This window comes from Tasmannia lanceolata, unplaced genomic scaffold (assembly GCF_043159265.1).
Source record: "Tasmannia lanceolata isolate RefF3 unplaced genomic scaffold, GAP_Taslan_0.1 ptg000018l, whole genome shotgun sequence".
Lineage (NCBI taxonomy): Eukaryota > Viridiplantae > Streptophyta > Magnoliopsida > Canellales > Winteraceae > Tasmannia > Tasmannia lanceolata.
In genome coordinates, this window is record NW_027518695.1 from 19,620,580 (window position 1) to 19,643,364 (window position 22,785).

The following is a 22,785-nucleotide window of genomic DNA, read 5'->3' on the forward strand; positions in this document are numbered from 1 at the left end:
AATAAAGAGGAGTCTCATTATTAAAACAATAGTGCATTTCTCATTTCCCTTTAAACCAGGTTAGACTATTTTAAACAAGGTGGGTCTCATTATCAAAACACGGTCGTGCCGATATCAGTCCCCTAAACTGAAATGGCCCCATTGGAAAAGCTGGGTTTATCATTCGGTGATGTGGATCCAATGGGGTGCCCTTGCTTGCGGGTTTTCGAAAGTATACCCATAAGTTCAGCATTCCTCTATGAGAAATTCCATAATGGTCTTTGTTTAGAGGCTGTTAAAACTCGTTAAAAAAAATCTATCTTGTTTAACAAACTGAGTAGTGCCAATATCAAAGCGCTGGATATCATTTCCCAAAATAAAAAGATTAAATGCAGATGATTTACTGTACGAGCTTTGGGCTTTGAATTTAAAATTGTAGAAAAGGAAAAGGCAAGGAGATTGAAAGATATTATTGAATGAGCATTTTGTTCTCTGTTCTTTCCTTTTTCTTTCTTTCAGTTTTGGTTGCCATCTTGATTAAGGATGCTTTCTGGGCCTACTGAAATCTAATGAAATTGGGCTTTTGTTGGATCAAGACTCCAAAAAATAGCATTTTTTGCCCTTTCTTGATTATATGCAACCTTGGATTAACTCCCACTTGGATCTTTAAAGTGGGTCTTTGTAGATTAACCAAGAATATGATTTAAATGGCTCCCAAAAAGAGCAATTTCTTTTTCCTTTCCTTGATTATTTGCAACCTTGGATAAACTCCCACTTGGATCTTTGAAGTGGGTCTTTGAAGACTAACCAGGAATATGATTTAAATCTTAAAAAGTATAGGCCAACTGTTAATATATCAGAAGGTTACTAAATAAAGGGCAAGAAATCAGAGGGCAAAAGGAGGAAATGCAGCATAAACCTGAATTTATTATGTTTGTTATAAGATACTGATAAGAAACAACACTTTAACTGGGCACCATGATTCACAAGGGTGACTAGCTCAAGCATGTTAGAAGAAAATAACCCAGTCACACAATTCAATCCACGCAACTTTTGGTTTCTCTTTGACTGTTGGATCGAATGCTGCTTCGAGGCTGCGCTATGTACAGGTCCCATCTTCCCAAGTCGAAGTGCAGAGGCCTGATCATTAGTTAAATTTTCCACCTGATTGGATCACTTGGGCTCGATATGGTGAGCCAAAGGAAACTCAACAAGAATGATGAAGGATGAACTCTCTGCTTCCCTAAGGTATTGTACAGTGCCATTCATGATTTTCACAAGCTTTTGGCTGATGTAGAGGCCAAGACCTTCTCTCGAGATGCTTCGAGTGTGGTGGAACATCTCTTGAATCAAAGCCTCAGGAATCCCAGGTCCTGAATGGGCAATCCTACAAATGGTTAGCACAAAAGCTAAATCAGTATCAATTGTTTAACAAACAGGTCAGAAGATTATTTGGAAAATCGTCCATCATATGAAATGAAAGCTATTTTCTATAGTATATATATAAAGTTCAGCAATTTTGATAGGTCTCATAATCTAAAAGGTTCAGTCTATGTTTGTAAACCCTAACTTAGGAATGGGATCAAAATGGTTATTCCTTCCATCAACGTTAATTAGATGTACAATGTGTTTGAGAAAGGTCTTGATTGCCTCTAGATAGTGTGGAAGCAGATATATTTGATAGGGAGGGGGCGACTAGTTTGGGTGATTATCTCGCTTGGGGTTGCTAGCACTTCAGTTTTCTCAATAAATTTCAGCTAATCATCCAAATAAAAAAAAATCAACAGACCATGCATGAAGGTTATTAGTAAGCCAAAGATGGCAGTATTTTTTTTTATTTATGTTTTTTGGTAGGTAACCATTGTATGGAATCAAACGTTATCGATTTTTCAATCCACATACGTTTGAGGGAGCATGTTAGATAGGTTAAGATCTTACTGTTGGATCATCTTGGTGCTAGATTGGGCAAGTTGGTTAGATGGGGTAACCTAGATAGATTGGGCAACGAGATTGGATTAGAATAATCTCTTCCCATGGTTATCCATATTCGATTCTATGTTTAATCTAAGTGCTCTATATAAGCACTGTTTGATTCTCTGTAAATCAACCGAGTTTAATAGAAATCTTTTGATTTTATCAAAAAAAAACATTGTATTATGATACGAGTCTTTCCACCACATTAGCTACGGAATAGGAAAGTGATAAAAGGTGGCTTGTTGGAAAATGAGACTCACCGGAATTCTAAATGAACAATGTGCACGGCAGTACCTATACGTTCCTTTCTTGGAATTAGCCTGAGCATGACTGACCCTTCAGAAGGTGGCGTGAACCGAAGTGCATTCAGCAAGAAGTCTGAGAGAGCTTGTTGAAGCCTCAAATTGTCTCCATATAAATACATGGAGGATACTTCCGCAGGCAAATCACAACTAAGCTCTACTTGTCGTTCCCTGCTAAGAATCATCCCTTGAATTATAACTGCCTCTAAGGCTTCACCAAGGTTGAATTTTACAGTGCTTGTCTCCATATAGCTGTATAAAAGTAAGAGAGTATCAATCAATTGCAACCAGAAAAAAAAATACAGCACCTGTGGCAATCGACGCATAAATCAATATATTTTTTATTGGTACTCATTAATCAATACATTATCACTCTAAAAATGAAATTTTGATGGAAAACAAAACAAGAAAAGACTAAATTAAAGCAAGCCTGATAAAAAAATAGGAAGGGAAATATGTTGCCCCCAAATGCCGAAATCAACTAAAACTAAAAATAACAGGTCAATTCGCACATTTCCGCACCATTTATTCGAGCACAAATCTTTCCCAAAATAGCTTACTATTACATGGGTGATTCAGATAGTAGGCCAATAAGTGGCATATTTGCCCATTAGGATTTATTTCCATGTTATTTAGTTTCTAGGATTCTTATTTCCATGTTTTTAGTTCCTAGGATTTATATTTCCATATTTTTAGTTTAGGGCTTTTATTTTCCATGGAATTTTATTTCCATCCCATTGCCTATATATAGGCCTCATATATTAGGAATTTTATTTTTTTGATGAATAAAGATTGATTGGCTTCTCCCCTCTACAGGTTTCTTCTCCTTCCTCTATTCCTCTTCTTCTCCCCTAAGTTCTTCATCTTATTCCCCAATTCTTCTTCCCCTACTCTTCTTCTATTCTTCTCCTTTTCTCTTCTTCTTTTCTTCTCCCCTTTCTTCTAATTCTCTTCCTAGTCCTACATCAAATTTGGTATCAGAGCAAAAGATCCCAGCTCTCTTTCTCTCTCTCCCGGTCGTACATCAATGGCTTTTTTTTGGCACCATTCCTTTTTCTCCAGAGAAAGATTCCAGGCAGCTGATTTTGTATTTGAAGGTCATTAGTTTGATGTTGAAATGGTACATTGAACAGATTAGAATTATCGATGTCAACAAAAATCTGTTCATTTTTCTACAATTTCATGTAAATACTTTGGCATAATTTTCTATAGGGAAAACTATACTTTGCCCTGGTATGCCTGTTTTAATAGGAATTCTACAAAAACCATTGAATGCAGCAAATGTTAACAAATAAGCTCAGAGAAGTGTCTACATCTTCCAAATTCCAGATGTCCCCCTCTCAAAAGTTTCAGAAACATCATTGATATTTCAAAATTGCAAAATTCGCCAGACTAAGATGCCAAAATACCCGTAAGAACTTTTCACTTGTTCATCACTTATAAACCAGCTGACCCTACCGATGCAATTACCTACAGCAATTCTTCTTGCTATCTGACAACGGCAATTCTTCTTGCTATCTGACTCTGCCCCCTGGTCCTTGGAAATATCAACAATACATTAACATGCCAAAAGATACTCCTAGACACCTTAGGTAGCGGAAACATTCTTAAGGGTCTATTTTTAGTAGTTTTGTCTTATGCTACCTGGATAAGGATACGGACACGGACATCAGAATAGATATAAAACTCAGCATTCCCAAAGTGTAAGATACGGATACGGGTATCCAATGCCATGAGACAAGACGCGACATCTATAAATAAAATATCATAAAACTTAACTAGATTTAATTAAGGCGATGGAAATATTAACAAATTTAAAATACATTTATAACACGCATACTCACAGTTATAATTTCAAATTTGACACTATTACGCCAAAAACATGATAATTAATTTGAACAGCGAAGCAGATGTTTGAAACAAGACAATTATTTGACCAACAGAAGTATCAGAGTATCATATGTTTTCTCTTTCTTCTCACTCAATATGGGAAAACACTTCTAAAACCGGTTCCTGTTTAGAAAATAAAGACCATGATGAAATTGACAGATGATTTTGTCAATTTCAAAGTGATTTTTGGCTTTTGTCGGAAACGTGCCTCATCCTTTGTCTTATTGCATACGTGTGACGAGATAGGCTCCCGTCTTTTTTTCCAAAAGGGATTCCCATTTCGCTAGGAACCCTCCTCAATATAAGTGTAAGTAGGTTTCCCCAGAAGGTTATTACCTATTCTGATTCATTACGTAAGTATGCCGAAATTTTCCATCAAATCATGTCAGCATGACTATTAGGAAAAAACCAGACTTTCAAAATTTACATATATGGTATTAATATCATTCCAATGCACTTTTACTTATATGGATATTTTTCTATATTTCATACTTATATAAACTACTTACTATTCATTTAATATCTTTCCCCATTACCATATAAATTGTATGGTTCCTCTTTATAATTGTATTTATCAGCGATGAAGGGGGAAAAGAAAAAGGAAAGAACCAAAAATAACTCACATTTTTTACCAAGTATATTGATCCATGCAGGTACCACAGCCAAGTGAGCATTTCAATCCAACTCAGCCAAAAAACATGGGTAACAAATGTATGTATGGTTATAACAAATGTATGTAACGTGACGAGCCCCTTTCAGGAGAAGAAAACAGGGAACCGAGTATGCATGATATAAGCAAGAGATTTTATTTTTTATTTTTTATTTTTGAAATGGTATAATCAAGAGAAATGTTTCATACAAAGAGGCAAATAAGACTTATTTTCCCTTTGATAAATATAAAAGCAATGTTCAAAGCATTAACAACCAGTCATCCTTTCAAACTTAGCACTGCCTTCACGTATATGTCAAAGCATCAGTGTTCGGGTTCCAGTGAGCTTTGGATTGTTTTCTTTTAACCTCTATGTTTCAAAAACTTCTATTTAGTGCTCAAGCAAATTTTGTGCCATGATAACAAAAGATGATGACAAATTCCCCCATTGGGAGTTTTTGCAATTCATTTATCAGATGATTGTTTTTTTTTTTTTTTTTGAAAAGTGAAAAGATTTATTGATATCATACGAAGGTTACATTAGAATGGACCAGGAGTCCCCCATTTGCTCCTTCGCATGTAGCCTAGGAAGGATCTCCAGGGCCCTCGGAGATAAACTTTCCAAATCTATCCTTTTACAAAACGATTCTTCCTCACATATGACATTATAGTCACCTTAATAAAAACCTTACACAAAGGGCGAGACCCATTTTTCTTTGAAAGCTGGGTACTCCTGATAGCTTTCAGAACCATTTTTCATGGAAGGTATCACCTGCAGCTACACCTTCCTTCACCGATGCTTGAACTTCTACTAAAATCTACGAGAAACCTACTATCTAACCTACTATCTGGTTAACCGTCTATATCAGAAACCGAAGACTGAGGGAATTCTTAACTGAGGAAAAACTATCAGATGATTGTATGTACAACTCTTCGGCACTAACAAGTAACAACTGTTAATTACATTTCCCCTATCTTCTGTATTTCCCCTATCAATGTTTTCATCCATACTCATCATTGTCACATGAAAAGGGTGACAAACAAAGAGGTATTGGATATCGTAAATCTCTGTTTGATAAACAAACCACATGTCCAATGTAGGCATGAAGTGACAAACACGAATTAGCCGTGATATTGGTCTGCTCATCTCTCAACAAACCAACTAACTACAAGCCCTTAAGAATGGTTTGACTGGTGCAGCCAAACTAACAACAACCATAAGCTCAGAACTTAAATTCAACTCAAAACAAAGCCAAGCACATAGCTCAATAAAAGATAAGAAGAAGAGGGTATCAGGGATACTTCCAGCAAGAAATATATCGAAGAGTTGGAGCCGGGGCTAGCCGAAAATCTGAGTTTATCGTAAGCTTGGTCTAAAATTCCCGAAAAATTAGCTTTTCAAAGAGAAAATAGCAGAGTAAAAGGTAAAATTATATGCATACTCTTCAATTTCATAACGACCCCAAAACCAGTCCAAAAACCTCTAATTTAGACTCATAGACTACATGCTTTCCCTTTTATGACCCCAAAGCTTTGCCAAATAAAGGAGTCTTAACTCCACACACCTACTAACTTTAAAACAAACGCAAAAGACTTCTGTTTTAACTCATTCTAATCATACTCAATATATAAACTTCTAACTAGCCTCTAAATATGTTAAATGGAGACTTCCTTAAACCAAGGTTTTAAATTTCAATTTCAGTTGCTATGGGAACGAAAACCTTTCGGATTTGGTTAGAAATTTCGGTAGAAATCCCGTAAAATCACGGAAACATACGAAAACATATGCAAATGATAGAATATAAAGATGAAATTTCAAGAACTGCTAGAACAAGAACAGATACAAACTTAGAAAATATCACATAAGCAAGACAACCATCCATAATGGTCTAAAACATTGAACACCTAGTGACATGCAGTGTCCCAGTACATGTTTGATAATCTGGTACACACTAAATTTCAAATGTAATTTAAATCAATGTTTATACATAATACATGCACCACATTTCGCATGCAATTCATATACCTATAATTATGTAATATATAGCTATAAATATAGTGTAGCCGACCCCAACTAGTTTGGGACAAAGGCTTTGTTGGGTTGAGTTGAGATACTGCTATAGTGTACCACTATTACACTTACGATTTTCGTTTATGCATTTCGGTCGTTTCGGTTTCGATTTCGGTTTCAATGGGGATGGAAATGAAAACATTTCGGTCGTTTTGTGTCAGTTTCGGTGGAAATTTAAAACCATGCCTAAAACCCACATACAAGTCATCAAAAAAATTCAAGTAAAAAGTCACCAATATTCATGAAAATTTCATTCTTCAAAGGCCATCCTTCTCCAATTTATGGTTTGGAGGACCTATGGACTTCTACAATGACAATTGCCTATTGATTGGAGAAAATTCAGCCCCAGCAAATTAACAACAATATGAGATTGTCTTAAAGTCCAATCAAAGATATTGTGAGTGATGTATTCAGCATAGAACTCTATACCATTCTTTAAAGAACCTCTACACGTTTAGAAATTCTTGTTCGTGTATTTTTTTTATGGGCATATCATCTTCTTAATGGAAGTTCGCAGGATCATTATGAAAAATGAATTTAAAATCTTATCTTCTCTGACAACTCTGTTCAAAAGCTTTGATTCTTGTAGTGCTAAATTAATAATGAATGTAACCCAAAAACTTAAAAATAAGACATTGGCTTATTATTAAATTGGCTTATCAAAAAAACTTCTTAGAGATCCTTCTTTCAAAAAAAAAAAAACTTCTTAGAGATCCTCTTGCTTGCTGTAATCAGTATTTAAAAATGCGGATGCGACAGGAGACACGGCTAAGAAAAATCATTGTCGACTCGGCACGGACGCAGCCAATAACGCGGTTGACGCGGTCATAACTTGGGAGAGTCAAAGGAGTTTTTATCGACTCCATAGGGCAAAACACGGAATGCGGATGCGGTGCAACACGGAACGCGACCAAGGTAAAAGAGAGTTGACGCAGACTTGGGGGAGTTTTAAAACTATGGTTGTAATATTCATCAAAATTGAATTCCAAATAGAACTTCAAATCCTTGACATCTTCTTTTGGATACTCATCATAGTTAAGATCATTAATGATCCTAATACCTTCTGAAAACTCTTCATAATTTTCATCATCTTCGGAGTTCTTCAGAGATGTTTGGGGAATTTTTGTTTATTTTTTTTATTTTTTTTGAATGGTATGTTTGGGGCATTATTGAAGATGAGTCACTGAAGATGAGTGATGTAGGCTGGAAAGAGGAAATTAGAAGAAGAAGAAGAAGAAGAAAGAAGAAGAATTAGGGGGAGAATAGAGAGAAGAATAGGAGAAGAGAAAGAGACAAACACAAGAGGGGAGGAAGAGTTCTCAATATCAATCAATATTCATCCAAAGGTACCAATAAACGTTGGTTTATGGCTTTAAATAGCCAAATACAACCCACAAAAATAGAATCATACTAAAACTAGAACTTTAATAATTAGAAACCTACTAAAATAGAACTCTAAGAGATAAAAGGCTAAAATATCCCTAACAAAGCTAATAATAATAAAAAGGTCCATGTGGGACCTAAATAATAACAAAAACAACTCTATGGGCCTCTCGGAGGGCGGGCCCGTCTCGAATAGATGCGCAAAGGGCGCCGATCTCCATCATTCCCTGCTGAAAAGAACTCTCCTCCGGAGAGTGAAGAGAGTGGTACTGCTCCAGGATGTCAGGAGGAGGACGATCATGCCATTGAACGAGGTAACGCTGACAACCACCATGGCGGGAGGAAACGATCTGATCGTCAAGTATAGCCTCGATTTGGTCCGAAGGAAGTGGGGGCACTGGTGGAACCACTGGCACAGGTGCTGGAACAGAAGAGCTGGCAGTCCGACCTGTAGAAACATCTGTAGGCATAGAAGGAGGCTCAAAGGTACCTCGATATGGGATTAGATCTTCAATAATGAAAACAGGACTAATATTCATATCAGCAGGTAATTCAATTAAATAAGCATTCGGGCCATATTTACGAAGAATACGAAAAGGTCCGATGGCTCTAGCATGCAACTTTTTAAAAGAATGGCGAGGGTAACGTTCGGGACGAACACGAACTATTACATAGTCGCCTTCATTAAATTCAAGGTTCCTACGATGTACATCAGCTGCTAGCTTATAGTCAACATTACTAGTAGCAATCCTGCGACGTATATCAGCATGAAGATCATGGATGTGTTGGGCAAAAGAATCGGCTGACTGAGAGGGACGGGCATCAGGTGGTAAAAGTATGAGATCAACAGGCTGACGAGGGTTGACGCCATGAACACTCTCAAATGGGCTCTTTCCAGTAGTCCGATTGATGGAACCATTGTACGCAAACTCAGCAGTGGGTAACAACAAATCCCATGTACCAAGACGATCGCCAACTAAACAACGTAATAAAGCACCTAAACTACGATTAACTAACTCTGTTTGACCATCAATTTGTGGGTGAAATGCTGATGAAAACTTCAACCGTGTGCCAAAAAGTTTCCAAAGTGTTCGCCAAAAATGGCTAACAAACTTTACATCTCGATCGGACACAATAGAGAGAGGGAGCCCATGAAGTTTAACAACTTCCTTAAAGAACAGCTTAGCTACCTGTACGGCATCAGCTGTCTTGCTACACGGACTGAAGTGTGCCATCCGTGAAAAACGGTCCACCACAACCATGATAGAGTCATGTCCTCGAGCTGTCCGAGGCAAACCAAGGACAAAGTCCATGCTGATATCTTGCCATGGAGAGTGGGGAATAGGCAAAGGTGTATATAATCCAGTATTTTGTTTCTTAGCCTTTCCTAATTGACATGTGCGACACTGAGACACGATGCGCGCTACGTCTTTCTTTAACGATGGCCAATAAAATCTATCCTCAACTAACGCGATCGTCTTATCACGGCCAAAGTGTCCTGCTAGGCCTCCAGCATGCATTTCCCAAACTAAGAAATCACGAAGGGAAGTGCGGGAAATGCATAGCCTAGTACCTCGAAAGAGATAACCGTCATTTATCAAGAAATCAACATGTTCCCGACGGTTACCATCGTGGACATCTTGAAAAATGATGCCAAAATCAGGACACGTAGGATAGTCGTCCTTCAGCCAATCAAAACCTATGACTTGGACACTCATGGAGTGTAAGACCATAACTTTATGACTTAAGGCATCGGCTACTTTATTTTCAATTCCTGCCCGATGATTGAGTACAAAAGTATACTCTTGGATAAATTCTATCCACTTAGCGTGACGTTGACTTAATTTCTTCTGTGAATGAAGGTATTTCAACGCTTCGTGGTCAGAATATAAGACAAACTCCTGAGGTAAAAGATAATACCTCCAATAGAATAATGCCCGTATAACAGCGTATAACTCTTTATCATATGTGGAATAACGTTGTTTAGCCTCATTAAGTTTCTCGCTAAAATAGGCTACAGGGTGTCCTTCTTGACTTAAAACACCTCCTATCCCTACACCCGACGCATCACATGATACCTCAAAGACTTTAGAAAAGTCAGGATGAACTAAGACGGGAGCTTCCATCATCTTCTGCTTGATATTTTGAAAAGCTCGTGTAGCAGAAGAGGTCCAACGGAACTCACCTTTCTTCATGCAGTCCGTTATGGGAGCCATAAGGGTACTAAAACCCTTAACAAATCTGCGATAAAATGTGACCAGTCCATGAAAACTTCGAACCTCAGAAAGTGTAGTAGGAACTGGCCAATCATTTAACTTTTCAGGGTCTGCAGATACACCCTTTTCCGAGACGATAAAGCCTAAGAATATCACCTGGGTTCGCATAAAGGAGCACTTCTTGAGATTTGCATAAAATTTAGATTCTCGAAGAACCTCAAGAACTTGCCTAAGGTGATCGAGATGTAATCCTTTTGATCGACTAAAGATCAAAATATCGTCGAAGTATACCACCACGAATGTGCTTAAGAACGGACGTAATATCTGTGTCATTACCCTCATGAATGTGCTCGGGGCATTAGATAAACCAAAGGGCATGACTAACCATTCGAATAATCCGTCTGGTGTCTTAAAGGCGGTTTTCCATTCGTCTCCTTGACGAATCCGAATTTGATGGTATCCACTACGTAAGTCGATCTTACTGTACCAACGCGACCCGGCTAATAAATCAAGCATGTCCTCAAGACGGGGAATGGGAAATCTATACTTGATTGTGATTTTATTTATGGCGCGACTATCCACGCACATTCTCCATGATCCGTCTTTCTTGGGTGTAAGTAATGCGGGTACAGCACAGGGACTAAGGCTGTCTCGGATTACACCACGCTCTAGTAATTCCTCCACTTGTCGACGTAACTCTGCTCGCTCAAGAGGATTCATGTGATAGTGTGGAAGGTTGGGCAACTGAGAACCTGGAATCAGGTCAATCGCATGCTGAACATCCCTCATAGGTGGTAATTCTGCAGGGAGCTCATCAGGAATCACGTTGTGAAATTCCTGCAATATCTGGTTGACCTCAGGTGGTAGGTCAACAGGTTGCTCAGAAGAGAGCTGAAGAGCTCCTTCATCCACCAAAGCCAACATGTGTCCTGTCTCTTGACTTGCTCCTTCAAATTCTTTACGGTTCAGGATATGGAGACTCTTTTGTTTAGCTGGCTTTGAGGGTGTAGTAGGTTTAGAACTCTTAACTTTCTCGACAGGTAGCGCGGATTTCAACCTAATTGTTCTCCCAAGATGCTTGAAGACATATGAATTTTCTTGCCCATGATGAAGTACGTCCATATCATAAAGCCAAGGGCGACCGAGTAAGATGTGGGCAACATCCATGGGTAGGACATCACACCATATCTTATCTGAATAATCTCCCATGTTGATGGGGACAAGACACCTCTGTGAAACAGGTAAGGATGTCTTATCAACCCAAGCGACTTTGTACGGTTGCGGGTGTGGTTCAAGTTTGATTTTCATTTTAGAAACACCCGCTTGAGAGACAACATTCATGGAACTACCTCCGTCGATGACGATTTTACACACTGTGCCTCCGCAGGCGAGATAAGTATGAAAAATGTTAGTGCGCTGACAATCATCTTTTGTTGCAGGTGTAGACAAAATGCAACGCACTACACCAACACGTGTGCCATCGAAGTCATCTTCATCTGCCGAGTCGACAGGATCAAGAGGCTCTACTTCTTGCTCGTCATCTTGGTCCTCGAAGGGTTCACCATGCTCCTCCTCTATAGTAAGGGTGCGATGTGGACAACGGGAGGCAATGTGACCTTTCTGGTGACAGTTAAAACACTCAGGACCTTGGGGTACTTGTCGGGAATTGGAAGTTACAGGTCCTTGACGAGAAGTAGGATTTACCGGTCCTTTATCTCGATTAGTGCTAACTGTTGGACCAAAGTTATTGCTTCCTCTAGAAACAGTGGTGGTGTTTCTTGAAGCAGACGGACCGGACTGGGCAATTCTACCAGGCTGCTGTGAGTACCATGATCTACTCGTTTGGGTTTCTCTCATTTGGGATGTTCCACCTCTAGGGTTGGGGTACTTGAGATATTTTTCAAATGCGAGGCCTTCTGATAGGCTTCCTCCATGGTCTCAGGAGAATGGAGTTCGACTTCTCGCTTAATCTCGGGTCGCAACCCATTTATGAACTTCTGGATAGTCATGGAAAGCTCGTCAGTTACATCGCATCTCAGCGAAAGCTCTTCAAACTTAGACAAGTATTGAGTGACTGTAAAAGTCGATTGCCTCAAATTTAGCAATTCGTCCAGCAGTTGATGTTTATAAAAGGGGGGCACGTACTTATCTGTTAACATGGTTTTCATCTCATCCCAGGTAAACTCGTATGGCTGTCCGAAACGCACTACGTTCTTATGAACAGTTTGCCAATGCCGTTTGGCAGATCCCACTAACTTAACCTGACAAAACTGCACACGATGAAAATCATCCATTTTATACCACGCAAAGTAGGCTTCCAAGTCTCCTAACCAATCGAGGAAAGCATTGGAATCCAACTTTCCATCAAAACTAGGAACCTCCAGTTTGACCTTTTTAGTTATATCCATATGATCAGTATGGTGACAATTTGGACTCTGTCTCGGAGGTCGAGTAGCAAAACGCCTATCAAGATACCTAGCCTGGGTAGGTGACTGGACATAATTCTCTGGGTCGTCTTCCTGAAATTGTCCCTCGTTAACAAGTCCCTCGTTAACAAATCTCTCATGGTAGGGATGGCCAACATGGTGATTTCTTTTATCATTGCCCTGCATATGACTTTCCCTAGCAGGGGTTTCTCTAGCAATGGGACGAAGTCTCGCAGGGGTGGGGAGAAGACCTCCTGGACCGTCAGGATGTCCACGAGCATTGCCGGATTGGCCTGCCTGGAGCCCAGGTCCATCCACGTGAGTGGTAGACCTGTCACCCAACTGCGTAAGGCGCTCTTCTAGTTGTTCTATGTGTCCTGCCATTTGTTGTACGGTTCCCCTAAGAGTTTTCACGACATTTTCCAAGGCGGTGACTCGTTCTTCCATTTTGGTTTGTGAACGTGTTTGTATGCTCATGAACTACGGGTAAGGAAAGGATGGGGTTTTGGCTGATATACAACGCAAATAACTAAAAGTAATGCAACTAAACTATGCTAATGTAATGCAAGGAAACAAGTACGTAATAAAGGAAACTACTTAAGGTTGGTGTAAAAATAGAGTTCGAAAAATCACGGTAAAAGGGGTTCTAATGTAGAGGAAATAAGGGTTTGATGAAAACAAGGTGAATATGGGCCCTAAGTGCAAATTTAATGACTATCTACTGCTAGGAATATTATATCTTGATTTCAGTAAAGAAGATGTTTACCTCGGCAGCCTACGAATAGCCTAAGAAGTCCGGGTGGTCTTCCTGACAGCAGATCTGTCACGGATCGTCGATCGGATGTGCGAAAGCTGATGATCGGATGAGGGGCACGACCAACGGTCGAGATTGCTCCTGAATCTGGGCCGATGCCTGCTGTCCGCTGCTGAAAATAGGCTGGCGATGCTCTAAAAGTTGTCACGAACAACTTTCGTGTTGAGGCCGCGGACAAATTTCAAGCGGAAATAGCCCGAAAGTAGAGAGAGAAACTAAGTAGAAGGGGAGAGAGAGTGTAAAGAGAGAAAACAAGAGGTTATATCTCTTTCTTTTTTTCTTTTTTTTTCTTTTTTTTTTTTTTTTTGGGAGAGGGTGCCTAAAGATAAAAGAGCGGGGGTTAAATTGGTTTGTACGAAATAGAGGGGGTGTCTAGGGGAAGTAGGGGGGGTATGATAAAAGTCCTCTTCTTTTTGGCTGCTACTCATTCACGTGACAGATTGTCACGTCAAAATAAGACAAGAAAAGATGGGGTGTCCAAGAAGAAAGTAAGGGATGACAACTTAGGTATGAATTAAAAGAAAGGGGGTGTGTAAGGGAGGAAGGGGAGCTCCTTCAGCTTTCTATGCAAAAGTAAACTTTCTTTTTCTGTTTACTATTGATGGCCAAGTGAGATACGCCTACTGTGCTTGTGCCTTACGGTAACTTTCTTTGCATGTAACAGCTGTAACTTTCTCTTTCAAAAACAAGCAAGTGTATCTCTGATACTTATCTGTTGCCTATTTTATTTCTCCAAAAGATTAGGCAGGAACAACGCAACACGGCAGCAACAGCAACTTGCCTTTCTTGGATGGAAAAAAAAAAATTGTCCTTCCCCTGTACGACTCCAAAGTCTGGCCTGAAGATATGAGGTTTCTTGGTGGTGATTCCGGAAAAATTGCCGGAAAATAGGAAGTGGCAGGATGATGGCGCAACTGTGATTCCAGCGTGAGGGTCTCGTGGTCTCTCTTTTGGTGGTATCACCACCTAAAAATCTGCAATCGTTTAATTCAAAGAGACCACTACCTTCTTCTGCAATCTGCTACCTTCTTCTTCAATTTTTCTTGCTTCCAATATCTGCAAAATCTGAGTGTGGAGTGCACGTGATGGTGCTGTTTTGTTGGATGTTGCGAGCTGGTTTTGGGTTGGCTCCAAGAGTTGGGTTTTGTACGATTGAATGGAGGTTTTGTGATGTATTTCATGGCTGGTTTGAGAGGGGTTTAAGTAAACACAGATAGGAAAAGGGATTTTCGGCTAATGTGAACGGGGTTCCTGGTAGCTAAAAACAAGGGGCTGTTTGGAAGCTAAATTGTAGAATGGAAAGGTGATGCAAGGGCTGTTGGACAGATGTCTTCGGACTGAAGTAAAAGGGTAAAAACTGGGCTAGGAGGGACTGATTTTCACCACAAAAAGTAAGGTGCAGCGCAATAATGGTGCGGAAAACTTTGCTGAGGGGGAGATTAAACACGATCTTGGATCCTTTGCTCTGATACCAATTTGATGTAGGCTGGAAAGAGGAAATTAGAGGAAGAAGAAGAAAGAAGAAGAATTAGGGGGAGAATAGAGAGAAGAATAGGAGAAGAGAAAGAGACGAACACAAGAGGGGAGGAAGAGTTCTCAATATCAATCAATATTCATCCAAAGGTACCAATAAACGTTGGTTTATGGCTTTAAATAGCCAAATACAACCCACAAAAATAGAATCATACTAAAACTAGAACTTTAATAATTAGAAACCTACTAAAATAGAACTCTAAGAGATAAAAGGCTAAAATATCCCTAACAAAGCTAATAATAATAAAAAGGTCCATGTGGGACCTAAATAATAACAAAAACAACTCTATGGGCCTCTCGGAGGGCGGGCCCGTCTCGAATAGACGCGCAAAGGGCGCCGATCTCCATCAATGAGTACTTCGGAGAAGATAGGCTTTCGAATTCTATTTTAACGCATATTATAACCACACTTGAAAAAGAAATCCAATCTCCAAATATGCGAAATTGGGACTTTCTAAAACTGGCATATAATTAATCCAGAAACTCAACAAAAAACATCAATATTAATGAAAATTTCTGTAACAAACCATCTTTCATTCTCCAATTTATGGTTTGAAATATCTATGGATTTTTGCTGCATCAATAACGAGGACTAGGAATTCATTAACAATTTAACACCCATAGAAGAATGCAAAGAGAGGCGGACCAGACAGCTACAAGAAGTAAACAAAAAACTGCACACAAAGACGAATGCAAAGCGAGGAGGCAAGATGGCTAGAAGAAGAAGAAGAAACGAAACAAACAAAACAATATTATTAAAACATATTTATAACAATATTTAAAAGACAGAAAAATGAAATTATTTAATCAATGTTAATAAAAAAACTAGAAGTTTTAAAAGTGGTCATGACAGAACCATGGTATGATCATAGTTAGTACTTGAATAGATTCCAAAGCAGGAATTAAATTCCGATAATAATGTATTTTATAATATGCTAAAATTGAAACTGCAACATATTTCATGCATATACACACAACAGATCTTAGCAAGATAGTATCATATAGAAATATTCTATTTAAACGAATGGTTGTCAACGCATTCAAATTTTTGGAAGGAATAACCAAATAATAAAGAGAAAGATCAATACCATTCCTCAATTCTTTCTAAATCCATATCATCTAAAATCTTCGCTAACTGTTCCTGACAAAGAGTGCTTGTCCTCAATAGTTGCTTTTGCTCTTTAGTCAAATCAGAAGCCTCTATCAGATTGCGAGTAAATTTTATTCCTTGAAGTGGGTTTCTAATTTCCTGACGAATGTATGCCAATTCCTTGAGGCTATTCACCTCAGCCTTTTCTGAAATTCTCTGAACATGCAAAGCATGTTGAAGTTCTGGACTCGCCACGTGCAAAAAACAGAATACTCCAGTGATTTTACCCTCTGAATTAGTTCGCTTGTTTGCTGAAAGCAATGCCTCTACATATTTACCGTCCTTGTCAAAGAACCCAAACACTAATTTTTCTGTATCCTGGCCCGCAATTACACCATTTAGTACTATTCTGAGTTTAGTCAATGTGTCGTGTCCTTTGACACGGCACCCGAAATTGTGAACACTAAACACTTCCCCAACAAGCATTCTATCAATTGCATCCTCGCGCTTCAAACCAGACAATTTTTGCATTGTTGAGTTCCACTCAAGGCAGGAACCATATTCGTTGACTATAAATATTGGAGGAATGAGGGCATTGGGGCTATGCACGATTGCAATGTAATCACCTTGAATACGAGTATATTTGTCCATCACCATCTTTTGCCCCGTCACGTCTTGTGCAACAAAGCATACCCCTACAACATTTTCCTTGAGGTCACGGCTGCAGCATGCATTAACCTCCAAGATTATAGGTCCACTATTCACCTGAGAGCCTAATGTTTTAAGCTTGATTTCAACATTTCTCTCTTCTTTGCCTGCCACGGAAAATCAGATGGAAAAGGCCAAGATTAATATATTGGAAGCTTATAAGAAATGAAGGACGAAATTTTTCACGAGCATAGTTTTAAATTTCGGCCGAAATCCAATATATTTCGGTGTCGGTTTGGGCCGACACCAAAAGAAAGTGGAATCAGTGTCGTACAAGATTTCGGCGATATTTGGGCATTTCGCGTTTTTCATCCCTTTTTACAAAATTTCCATCGAAATTTTAGAAATTTTGATAGAAAAATTTTAAAAACCGAAATTTGATCGAATTTTTTATATGATTTCAGCCGAAACCGAAAATTTTCATTTTCGGTCGTGGCCGAAACCAACACCGAAACTGACATTTAAATCCTTGTTCAGGAGAACATCGAATTTGAAAAAGAATGCAATGGGTGTGCAGGACAAACCATATATGAATTTGCCATGGAGTGAGGATGCATGCAAGTCTTCATAAAAAGTAGAGCATATATTGATAAAAAGTGAAACAACAAATAAAGAGTAGTCTCACCTTGCAAAGCCAAGTAGAGCATATTTTTCACCACTTCAACTGAATCTTCCTCAACAATATCAATTAAGGCCATACCAATAGCATCCTGCACAGATAACCCTGTTAATTCAGCTGCTTTAGTATTCCATCCATTTATATTACCAGAGGCATCAACAGCCAAAATGGGGACTGTTGCAGTTTCAATAAGCCGAACCATCTCATTCGTGACTACACGCAATTCATTTATCCCCTGAATCTCTGCATCACCCAAAGGTGCCTTCACAATAGCCTTGGAGCCACTCACAAAGTCTTGTTGCAAGGATCCTCGCAATATGAGTTGCAACGAATGGATGGCATCCATTTCAACATCTTCCCAAGGTAGACTCCGCCGCTTTACCACATCGAGAAAAGCCATAAAAGATGACCGTGGATGCATTTTTCTACTGTCACCATCCTTATCGCTAGGGTCATGTTTAGCACCTCCCCACTTTATCTCCTTCGCGGTATGAGATCGGAACCAAAAGAGAAAGTCCTTATTCGTAATCTTAACGGCAGCCATCCCACAAACAGCATCCCCAAGAATTGAAGCTCCCGGATAGGCTGCCTCCATCAGACTATCCGTACTTAAGCCGGTAGTATTGTTGTGGTACTCCAAGAGCCATTCGGCTATATCTCTGATCTGGACCTCAGTTGGGGTTGTTCCTAGCAACCAAAATTGATTACGGTAATAAAGAGCCGCACCATCACACTTAACAAGATCCATTACATTAGGCGATTGTGTGACAATACCGACTGGCGCATCTCTAAGAAGCATATCACAAAGCATAGTTTGTGTCCGTAACATATTCTTCTCCCTTAATTGAGCTGCCAACTCAACTTCTTTGTTCAGTTGTATGCCAAAAACTTGTATCAAAAACTCACAAGCATATCTCAATGGGAAAGGGACAAACCTAGGAGTCATGTGGTGGCATACCACCAACCCCCAAAGCTTTCTCCCCTTTTGCCGGTGCTCCTCACTTGACGCCTCATCGTCATCCTCACTGATTGTTACAGACATCACGAGAGACGCAATCGAACCCATATTGGCCATGTATTGTGCATGACATCCATGTGGAGCTCTGAGTGTGGACCCACACAAACTCAATGGTTGTGCCAACTTTTTGTCCTGGATTACTTTAACCGGCCGTGCCGTACAATCACATATCATCCTAACCTTATTTTTCATGAACAAAAACCTCGAAGCTTGAGGGATATCAGTAGCTGGATAATGCAAGCCAAGATAAGGTTCCATATCATTTCTCCTACATTCAGCAATGACCTCCCCATGCTCATCTTCGTGAAACTTATATGTCATCACCCGATCATAACCCGTAAGCTCACTTACCTCTCGAACCAAGACATCGCACAAAAGTGAGATATTTCCACTAGGCAAAGACTGCAACTTTGAAATGGCTTTGGCAGCGAGTTTATACGATTTTAATGCCCCCGCAGCGGTTACGGGTACATCAGCGGGGTTTACGGGCTCTAAATCTATAACCAATCCAACGTCAATCCGATGCATAATCGCATAAAAGGGCTTACCCGAATTTCTACAGTGGACTAGTATTGGATTGAGGAGATTAACTTCCCCAAAACTCGCAGCTTTTTGCAAGGCAACGGCACTTGGAGATCGGAAAAGGGTTCGAGCATCCGTGCCAATTGTCAAAGCATCTTGTTGCTCGATGTTGGGGACGGCATGTGGGGCCAAATCCAACATCTCGGGAGCGTTCTCACTATAAGCGAGGACTAAAAATGTGTGTTCTTCGACAGCAATCATACAACCAAAGGGTTGGATGAGTTGCCCTCTTTGCATCCTTCGGAGGTAAGCAGACACAGTTGAGGATAGAGCATTGCTATCTGCATTCGAGATATTGACATCAATCGAAGTAGAGTAATCGAAATGTTCGGACTCTTCAAAGTCTACGTCTAATTTCGCATCGATTGGGGTTTGAGCAACTACTCGAGCACTGTGTTTCGATCTAGCAGAACTGCTCCTAGAACATGCTGGTCTATTCGATTTAGACGACATCTTTCAGACCTTCATCAATTCTACTTGTTCAACAAAATAGAACTCTTTATGAAGTTGCTACAACTTAAATAAGATGGAACCCATGAAAGCTACCAAATATCTGAACCCGCAATTTCCTGTAAATAATTCAATGCCCTTGAACATAACACCCAAATTTTCATATAACAAGACAAAATCAAATCCAAAACCAAACTCCCCAACTTATCAAATCACAAGAAATCCACCACTTTTATCCGAGTAGTCCAAATAGAAAAGCAGATAAAAGTTCACACTGACCCCATGAATCAATTCCCACACAAAACCCAGAAAAGAACATTTGATTCTCCTAGAAACATCTGTTTTTTTTTTCTTCCTCAATTCCTCAAAAACCCTCCAAACCCACAAAAATTACAAAACCCTAAAAAACCAGATACAGGACACAAAAATCAAAACCCATCACTAAGATTCATTTATCTTTCAAGAACTTCAAAACCCATCATCCAATACAAGTAATAACAAAGGTTTTCCTTATATACACATGAAATCTATATAAAAAAAAGATCAATTAAAATCCAAAGAACTAAAACATAAAAAAGATTTAGGAAAAGATGGGTAAACAAAAAACAAAGAAAGAAGAACAGGATGACCGACCATTAAATCTGAAGGAGTGTGGTCAGAACAGGTGAAATCTCCCATGAAATTCAATCAACCAATAATACTCTGAAAAAAAATGGGCTGAAAAAATATGAAGAGAGTAAAACAGAGTCTTCTCTTTGGCAAAAAGAGGGTTATGATTTTACCTTTTTCTTCTCTTATTATTATATTCTTTTCTTTTTTTTAACAGTGGAAAACATCACTGTCTCCTGACTGAAGATTTAAGAAGATTATCATACCTGGGGTGATATATTCACACCCCCTTTTTTTACTTGGGACAGTGCCTTCTAGTGTATTTATTATTATTCTTTTTATCTTTTAGACTGATGCGGTTCCCCCAATTAAAAAGGGGGGAGAATATATCATTTTCCAAATTCCAATTTTGCTAGGGTCCATCGCAAAAGACATTTCGCTGATTTCTGTCGCATCTCAGACCAGCCACCTCATGAATGAAGACAAACAGCCATCTCGTGAATGGAGACAGCAACTTTTGTCTCCATTAAAGAGATGCGTGGTCTAACTCTAATATGGGACAGACCAGCAAAATACATTTTGCGATGGAAGCTAGCAATTCCTTACATACAACGTTGCTGAGTATATATATATACATTGGAATTCAGTGTATAAACCATTTTGATTGTTCCATTGCTGAACATGAACAATAATCTACACCGCCCAATTGATGGATCAGTTGTGGGATAGTTGGATCTGATCAATGGATTTTGTGGATCATTGCAGTGTTGATTATCGAAAATTGAATGATTTGATTGGGATTATTCTCGAATTTAACGATCTGATTGGAACTATTCTGAACGTTTGATCTATCCGAGCCAATCCTGTTCATTTGATTATCTGGGCCTGCTGGGATGTGCAACAATTGGACGGTTAAGATTGATTTATATTCTTGTGTTCTAATGTATGATACTCAATAAAGATTGACAATGGACCCAAAACGGTTCGATGGATCCAAAGGATCCGAATATTAATGGACAGGATTTGGGCACACACAGTTGTATCTGTCGTGTCCAATTGGATCCATATCCTAAGGTCCGAAATTATTTTGGATGGAGCGTCCTAGATCGAAATGAAGGAAAATGTATTTTTTGGTTCATTTATATAAATTCACAAGGGTGTTTTTTTGTAATATTAAAATATCCCACTCTTAAAATTTTAGTTTTTCACAATTTAATAAAGAGAAATGATATCGGCACAACTATGTTTTCTTATAGACGCTCACATATCTTGTCTTTTAATATTTAATGAGCTGACAAAAGGTCATTACATTTCACAAAAAGCTCGTACTGGCCATTTAAATATTAAAAGACAACAGACATGAGCGTGTAACAAAACATAGTTGTGCTGATATCATTTTCCTAAATAAAACATTTAATTTGTAAAAGGAAATGATTTCAGCACAAACATGTTTTGATACAAGACGCTCATGTTTCTTGTCTTTTAGTTTTTATTGTCAGGTAAGTGCTTTGCTTTTTGGGACACTAAAAACCTTTACAGCTCTTTAAATATAAAAGACAATAAACATGAGCGTCATGTATCAAAAACATGTCTGTGTTGAAATCATTTCCCTTTATAAAACATCTTATCAAAATTTCAGAATACCACCTCTTGGGAAGGGATATAGATTCCGGCATATACCCTTTAAATTTCACCATACCTTGACCTTGAGACTTTGCTCACTTTTTAACCAAAGTTGTAGTCGGGCAGAGTTGGAATGGGATGTTGATTCCATCACCTGATTAGAGTAATCCAAACACACTGTACAACGTGAGCTTTTATATGGTGTAAACCCATATGATCCAGTATTTTTCAAAACGTATTGTATGGGTTACACCATAGGATGATCCAAACCGTCCTTTTGATGGGCCACAACGTAAATAAGTTGTGCCCAAAATCTCATTCCTTATTATGATCCTAAGCCTCTGATCTATAAAGGTTTCTATAATATGCCGTTCCTCTCTAGATCGGAGGACTAGGATCACCCTATGGAAATGATTTTTTGGCACAACCTATTTGCATTGTGGCCCATATTAAATGGACAGTTTGGATCATCCCATGGTTTAAGCCGTACAGTACTTTCGGAAAAATACTGGATTATACGTGGTGACCCCATATAAGAACTCGCACAGCATAGGCTAGACCTGGCAAAAAGTGACCCAGACATGCGGGTCCACCCCGACCCTCCCGTAATTTACGGGTCTGCATCACAAAATTAGTGACCCATTGAAATTTGACCATGCCCAGCTAAACCCATAAAAATTGGCCTGACTGGGTAAGCAAGCGGGTGCTCGTAAAAACCCAAATGATCCTGATTTTATATGGTGTAAGCCTTTATGGTCCCATATTTTTCAGAAACTACTGTACGGATCATATCATAGATGATCTAAACCCTGAATGCGATGGAACACAACGTAAATAGGTTGTGCTCAA

General features: G+C 39.1%; 1 protein-coding gene across 3 annotated transcripts; it reads right to left on the reverse strand.

The window, feature by feature from the left end:
* Nucleotides 1-886: 886 nt before the first annotated feature.
* PHYC (phytochrome C) lies at nt 887-20,480 on the reverse strand. 3 transcript variants are annotated; one of them, XM_077358450.1, is made up of 5 exons: nt 20,338-20,480; nt 17,661-19,823; nt 16,326-17,142; nt 2,214-2,507; nt 887-1,366 (listed from the first exon to the last, which is right to left on the reverse strand). In XM_077358450.1, the coding sequence occupies exons 2-5, from the start codon at nt 19,705-19,707 to the stop codon at nt 1,153-1,155; spliced, it is 3,372 nt and encodes a 1,123-aa protein (XP_077214565.1). In that variant the 5' UTR covers nt 19,708-19,823; nt 20,338-20,480; the 3' UTR covers nt 887-1,152. The 3 variants fall into 3 exon arrangements, with proteins under 3 accessions (XP_077214565.1, XP_077214564.1, XP_077214566.1); XM_077358449.1 differs by lacking the exon at nt 20,338-20,480 and having other exon boundaries at nt 17,661-20,293; XM_077358451.1 differs by lacking the exon at nt 20,338-20,480 and having other exon boundaries at nt 1,203-1,352; nt 17,661-20,297.
* Nucleotides 20,481-22,785: the final 2,305 nt, after the last annotated feature.

What these genes read in the sequence shown, in the direction of transcription:
- PHYC (XM_077358450.1), bottom strand. Translation starts at nt 19,707, where the DNA reads ATGTCGTCTAAATCGAATAGACCAGCATGTTCTAGGAGCAGTTCTGCT. An exon ending in TTAGAAAGAATTGAGGAATG is followed by an intron (nt 2,508 to 16,325) that starts GTATTGATCTTT and finishes ACTTTTATACAG; the next exon opens with CTATATGGAGACAAGCACTG. An exon ending in ATTGTTCATTTAGAATTCCG is followed by an intron (nt 1,367 to 2,213) that starts GTGAGTCTCATT and finishes AACCATTTGTAG; the next exon opens with GATTGCCCATTCAGGACCTG.